At 41.9% G+C, this 7,347-nt stretch overlaps 1 protein-coding gene across 1 annotated transcript; it reads right to left on the reverse strand.

Moving 5' to 3' along the window:
- Positions 1–5,964: 5,964 nt before the first annotated feature.
- LOC122900375 (putative olfactory receptor 2B8) lies at positions 5,965–6,903 on the reverse strand. The gene has a single exon (XM_044239000.1). The coding sequence runs from the start codon at positions 6,901–6,903 to the stop codon at positions 5,965–5,967; it is 939 nt and encodes a 312-aa protein (XP_044094935.1).
- Positions 6,904–7,347: the final 444 nt, after the last annotated feature.

Raw genomic sequence — 7,347 nt, forward strand, 5'->3', positions numbered from 1 at the left:
CGACACCTGATAGTCAAATTGAGAAATTATAATTGTAGGTATAATCTCTTGAAAGCTGCCAGGGCAAAGAGGCTCCTTACTTACAGAGGGAAGCCCATCAGAATAACGTCAGACCTGTCCACAGAGACCTGGCAAGCCAGAAGAGGCTGGCAAGATATATTCAGGGCACTAAATGAGAAGAACATGCAGCCAAGAATACTTTATCCAGCAAGACTGACATTCAAAATGGATGGAGAGATAAAGAGTTTCCAAGACCGGCAAGACTTAAAAGACTATGCAACCACCAAGCCGATACTGCAGGAAATATTAAGGGGGGTTCTATAAAAGAGGAAAAATCCCAAGAATAGCATTGAACAGAAATATAGAGACAGTCTACAGAAAGAAAGACTTCAAAGGTAACTCGATGTCAATAAAAACGTATCTATCAATAATCACTCTCAATGTGAATGGCCTAAATGCACCCATAAAACGGCACAGGGTTGCAGATTGGATAAAACGACAGGACCCATCCATATGCTGTCTACAAGAGACCCATTTTGAACCTAAAGATACACGCAGACTGAAAGTGAAGGGGTGGAGAAGCATCTTTCATGCCAATGGGACTCAAAAGAAGGCTGGGGTAGCGATTCTCATATCAGATAAATTAGACTTCAAACTAAAGACTGTAGTCAGAGACACAGAAGGACACTACATAATCCTTAAAGGGACTATCCACCAAGATGATCTAACAATTGTAAATATGTATGCTCCCAATATGGGAGCAGCCAATTACTTAAGAAAACTGTTAATCAAGATAAAGAGTCATATTGATATGAATACACTAATCGTAGGTGATCTTAACACGCCTCTTTCAGAATTAGACAGATCATCGAAGCAGAAAATCAATAAAGAAACAAGAGCATTGAACGACACATTGGACCAGATGGACCTCATAGATATATACAGAACATTCCACCCTAAAACAGCAGAATACTCATTCTTCTCAAGTGCACATGGAACCTTCTCCAGAATAGACCACATACTGGGTCACAAATCAGGACTCAGCCGATACCAAAAGACTGAGATTATTCCCTGCATATTCTCAGATCACAATGCTTTGAAACTGGAGCTCAATCACAAGGAAAAGTTCCGAAGGAACTCAAACACCTGGAAGCTAAAGACCACCTTGCTTAAGAATGCTTGGATCAACCAGGAGATCAAAGAAGAACTGAAACAATTCATGGAAACCAATGAGAATGAAGACACTTCGGTCCAAAACCTATGGGATACAGCAAAGGCGGTCCTAAGGGGAAAATATATAGCCATCCAAGCCTTGCTCAAAAAAATTGAAAAATCCAGAACACACCAGCTGTCTCTACACCTTAAAGAACTGGAGGATCAACAACAAATCAAACCAACTCCACACATAAGAAGGGAAATCATCAAGATTAGAGCTGAGATCAATGAGGGAGAAACCAGAGATACAGTAGAACGTATCAATGAAACTAGAAGCTGTTTTTTTGAAAGAATCAATAAGATCGATAAGCCACTGGCTACACTAATCCAAAAGAAAAGAGAGAAATCCCAAATTCATAAAATGATGAATGAAAGGGGAGAGATCACAACTAACACCAAGGAAGTAGAAACAATCATCAGAAGTTACTACGAACAGTTATATGCCAATAAGCTTAGCAACCTAGATGAAATGGATGCATTCCTGGAAAAATATAAACTACCAAAATTGAACCAGGAAGAAATCGACAACCTGAATAGACCGATATCTAATAACGAGATTGAAGCAGTGATCAAAAATCTCCCAAAAAACAAGAGCCCAGGACCTGACGGATTCCCTGGGGAATTCTACCAAACCTTCCAAGAAGAAATAACACCTATTCTCCTGAAGCTGTTTCAAAAAATTGAAGCAGAAGGAAAACTTCCAGACTCTTTCTATGAAGCCAGCATTACCCTGATCCCCAAACCAGGCAAGGACCATACCAAAAAGGAGAATTTCAGACCAATATCACTGATGAATATGGATGCTAAGATTCTCAACAAGATCCTAGCCAACAGGATCCAACAACACATTAAAAAGATTATCCACCATGATCAGGTGGGATTCATCCCTGGGCTACAAGGATGGTTCAACATTCGTAAATCAATCAATGTGATACAACAAATTAATATGAGAAGAGAGAAGAACCACATGGTCCTCTCAATTGATGCAGAAAAAGCATTTGACAAAATCCAACATCCGTTCCTGATTAAAACGCTTCAAAGTATAGGGATAGAGGGAACATTCCTGAACCTCATCAAATCTATCTATGAAAGACCCACAGCAAATATCATCCTCAATGGGAAAAAGCTTGCAGCCTTCCCGTTGAGATCAGGAACAAGACAAGGATGCCCACTTTCACCACTCTTGTTCAACATAGTATTAGAAGTCCTAGCAACAGCAATCAGACAACAGAGAGAAATAAAAGGTATCCAAATTGGTAATGAAGAAGTCAAACTCTCTCTCTTCGCAGATGACATGATTCTTTATATGGAAAACCCAAAAGACTCCACCCCCAAACTACTAGAACTCATACAGCAATTCAGCAGCGTGGCAGGATACAAAGTCAATGTGCAGAAATCAGTGGCTTTCTTATACACTAACAAGGAAAATACAGAAAGGGAAATTAGAGAATCGATTCCATTTACTATAGCACCAAGAACCATAAGATACCTGGGAATAAACCTAACTAAAGAGGTAAAGGATCTATACTTGAGGAACTATAGAACACTCATGAAAGAAATTGAAGAAGACACAAAAAGATGGAAGACCATTCCATGCTCTTGGATCGGAAGAATAAACATCGTTAAAATGTCTATACTGCCTAGAGCAATCTATACTTTTAATGCCATTCCGATCAAAATTCCACCGGCATTCTTCAAAGAGCTGGAGCAAATAATCCAAAAATTTGTATGGAATCAGAAGAGACCCCAAATCGCTAAGGAAACGTTGAAAAACAAAAATAAAGCTGGCGGCATCACCTTACCTGATTTCAAGCTTTATTACAAAGCTGTGATCACCAAGACAGCATGGTACTGGCATAAAAACAGACATATAGACCAGTGGTACAGAGTAGAGAGCCCTGATATGGACCCTCAACTCTATGGTCAATTAATCTTCGACAAAACAGGAAAAAATATACAGTGGAAAAAAGACAGTCTCTTCAATAAATGGTGCTGGGAAAGCTGGACAGCTATATGTAGAAGAATGAAACTCGACCATTCTCTTACACCGTACACAAAGATCAACTCAAAATGGATAAAAGACCTCAACGTGAGACAGGAATCTATCAGAATCTTAGAGGAGAACATAGGCAGTAATCTCTTCGATATCAGCCACAGCAACTTCTTTCAAGATACGTCTCCAAAGGCAAAGGAAACAAAAGCGAAAATAGACTTCTGGGACTTCATCAAAATCAAAAGCTTCTGCACAGCAAAGGAAACAGTCAAAAAAACAAAGAGGCAACCCACGGAATGGGAGAAGATATTTGCAAATGACAGTACAGACAAAAGGTTGATATCCAGGATCTATAATGAACTCCTCAAACTCAACCCACACGAAACAGACAAACACATCAAAAAATGGGCAGAAGATATGAACAGACACTTCTCCAATCAAGAAATACAAATGGCTATCAGACACATGAAAAAATGCTCATCATCATTAGCCCTCAGGGAGATTCAAATTAAAACCACATTGAGATATCACCTTACACCAGTTAGAATGGCCAAAATTAACAAAACAGGAAACAACATGTGTTGGAGAGGATGTGGAGAAAGGGGAACCCTCTTACACTGTTGGTGGGAATGCAAGTTGGAGCAGCCTCTTTGGAGAACAGTGTGGAGATTCCTCAAGAAATTAAAAATAGAGCTTCCCTACGACCCTGCAATTGCACTCCTGGGTATTTACCCCAAGGATACAGATGTCGTGAAAAGAAGGGCCATCTGTACCCCAATGTTTATAGCAGCAATGGCCACAGTCGCCAAACTATGGAAAGAACCAAGATGCCCTTCAACGGATGAATGGATAAGGAAGATGTGGTCCATATACACTATGGAGTATTATGCCTCCATCAGAAAGGACGAATATCCAACTTTTGTAGCAACATGGACGGGACTGGAAGAGATTATGCTGAGTGAAATCAGTCAAGCAGAGAGAGTCAATTATCATATGGTTTCACTCATTTGTGGAGCATAACCAATAGCATGGAGGACAAGGGGCATTAGAGAGTAGTAGGGAATTTGGGTAAATTGGAAGGGGAGGTGAACCATGAGAGACTATGGACTCTGAAAAACAGTCTGAGGGGTTTGAAGTGGCGGGGGGGGTGGGAGGTTGGGGTACCAGGTGGTGGGTATTATAGAGGGCACAGCTTGCATGGAGCACTGGGTGTGGTGAAAAAATAATGAATACTGTTTTTCTGAAAATAAATAAATTGGGAAAAAAAAAAAAAAGACTGTCATGTCACCCAAAGCAAGGAAATGTGAGAGAAACTGTGACAATCCTGAGGAGCCTAAGGACACGAGATGACACGATGTAATGTGGTTTGTGGGTGGGACATTAGAACAGTCAAAGGACACTAGTAAAAAGGAAAGAAGTGCGAATGACCTCCGGACTCTAGTTAATATAGTAATACACCAGTGTTGGCTCCCAAACTGTGATAAATGTATCAGAGTAGTGCAAGATGTTAGCAGTAGGGGAGAAAAGGTGCAAGATGCATGGGAATGCTCTCTATTCTCTTCGAAAATCTCCTGTGTATCTAATACTATAAAATAAAACCCTTATTTTAAAAGAAGAAAAAAAAAATTTACAAAATGTACAAAGAGAAGATCTAAGTGTTTCCCCCTTTGAAATTTTGCTGCATTATTGTAGATAGAACATATAGAATATTGACTAGGAACTGAGTTATGTACTTTCAGACACAATAATGTCCTAAAAGTCCTTTTGAATGCAGGGGCTGGCTCCCAGGCCACATAGCTGGCTTGCAGACCTCACACGGGCCCTCCTCTGCCTGCAGCACAACGTGACACGTAAGCACTGTCCGGGGCTCCGCAGCTGCTGCTCAGCGTATCGGCAGCAACGCACCAGGCCCTGCCCCTGTGCGACAGGAACGCCTCACACAGGCTGCATAGAACCACGGTCACACTGCTCACATCACACCTGCACTGATATCTGAATGGCTGTATCAGAAGTGATGTTACCAAACTTCTCGTCCATCTAAAAGTATGCTGTTCCCACAGATGCCCACCTAATTCTTGAAAAGGCAATGATACAGTCAACCTATGGACCTGATAATACGGCCATGATCCAGATACAATAATAAGTGATGTTCCTCCAGAAGCTGCTACAAAATGCTAAAATGTTAACATTTCTTACAGTGCATTAGTGGTTCCTATTCGTATTTTGCCTATGCCTTCATATCATGTGCATAAATGTCTTTTTGCACTTAGAAATGGAATAGGATTCCCAAATGGGAGTGAAATAAGAAAACCTGTGGAGCTCTCTAAAATATGAATGTGAGGAAGAGCTCAGGCAGCCAGGTGGGTGCACGTGGTGAGTGCCCAACACGCGATTTCAGCTCAGGTTGTGATCTCAGCATTGTGCGACCAATCCCAGCATCAGGCTCTGCACTCAGGGTACAGTTTGCTTGAGATTCTTTCTCCCTCTCCTTATACCCCTGCTGCTCATGCTCTCTCTTTCTCAAATTAAATAATAAATCCATATATATATGCAAATGATCTAGGAACAAAAATCAGCCTCTCTGGAAGTTCTGTGGATCCATGAACTTGGATTTGAGCACTCATTTGCTCCAAAGAATGAGGTAAGTAAATTCCCTTGAGACTTATCACGGGAATTTTTAGATGATCCACATAGGTCACAAACATCTTACTCACTCCGGCATTCAATGTGTCCATCAAAGGGTCTTCCCTGTCCAGTCATCTGGAGTCCTGGCCCCTGCAAAGTACCTTCTTCATTGCTCCCGTCACATCCTTGTTCCTCAGTGTATATATGACGGGGTTGACCGTGGGGGTGACGATGGCATAGAACAGAGAAACAAACTTGACCTGATCCTGGGAGTAGTTGTTGCTGGGCTGGAGGTAAGCATAGATGGCCGTGCCATAGAACAGGGAGACCACTGTGATGTGGGACCCACATGTGCCAAACGCTTTCCTCTGCCCTGCAGATGACTTTATTCTTAAGACTGCCCTGACGATCTGACCATAGGAGAAGATGATCAATGCCACGGGTACAATGAGAATGATCACACTGGCAAAGAAGAGCTCAGACTCATTCACAGTGGTGTCTACACAGGCAAGCTTGAGCAGTGCAGGAATCTCACAAAGGAAATGGTCTATTTTATTTCTCCCACAAAGTGGTAAAAGGAAGATGAGCGTTGTTTGCAATGAGGAGTTGGCAAAACCAATGAACCATGACGCAGAAGCCATGAGGGCACAGAGACGGGGGTGCATGATCACGGTGTACTGCAGGGGCTTGCAGATGGCTGCATAGCGGTCAAACGCCATGACCCCTAACAGAATGCATTCCATGCATCCCAGCCCTAAGAAGACAAACAGCTGAACTACACAGCCACCAAACGAGATGGACTTGTCTGCCGTCCTGAGATAAACCAGGAGCTGCGGGACACTGCTGGTCGTGTAACACAGGTCCAGAAAGCTTAGGTTGGAGAGGAAAAAGTACATAGGAGTATGTAGATGTGGGTCGAGGTAGGACAAGGCAATGATGGTGGTGTTTCCCAGCAGAGTGAACAGGTAGAAGATCAGGAGAACCACAAAGAGGACTAGCTCCAGTTGAGGCCGGTCAGAGAACCCCAGCAGGATAAACCCCGTGAAAGAACTGCCATTCTTCTGTTCCATCCTGTTAGCTCATGTTTCCTGTCAGGACCCAGTGTTTAGCAACTTTTAAAAGAAACCTTTAAAACAAAAAGTTGGTGCTGGTGGAGATGTGTCTCTCATGTTATAAGACATGGCCATGGCATACTAAAATTAACTATTTTAATAAATGATTGAAATTGACATAATTTATACCAGTTTAGTTCCACATTATCACAAAAAGTAAATCTTTAATAAGTAATATAAGAAAAATGAAAGGGGTGCCTGGGTGGCTCAGTGGGTTAAAGCCTCTGCCTTCGGCTTGGGTCGTGATGTCAGGGTCCTGGGATCGAGCCCCACATCGGGCTTTCTGCTCTGTGGGGAGCCTTCTTCCTCCTCTCTCTGTCTGCCTCTCTACCTACTTGTGATCTCTGTCTCTGTCAAATAAATAAATAAAATCTTTTTAAAAAAAGAAATATGAAATAATGG

The sequence above is a fragment of the Neovison vison genome, chromosome 1 (assembly GCF_020171115.1).
Source record: "Neovison vison isolate M4711 chromosome 1, ASM_NN_V1, whole genome shotgun sequence".
Taxonomy (NCBI): Eukaryota; Metazoa; Chordata; class Mammalia; order Carnivora; family Mustelidae; genus Neogale; species Neogale vison.

What these genes read in the sequence shown, in the direction of transcription:
- LOC122900375 (XM_044239000.1), bottom strand. Translation starts at nt 6,903, where the DNA reads ATGGAACAGAAGAATGGCAGTTCTTTCACGGGGTTTATCCTGCTGGGG.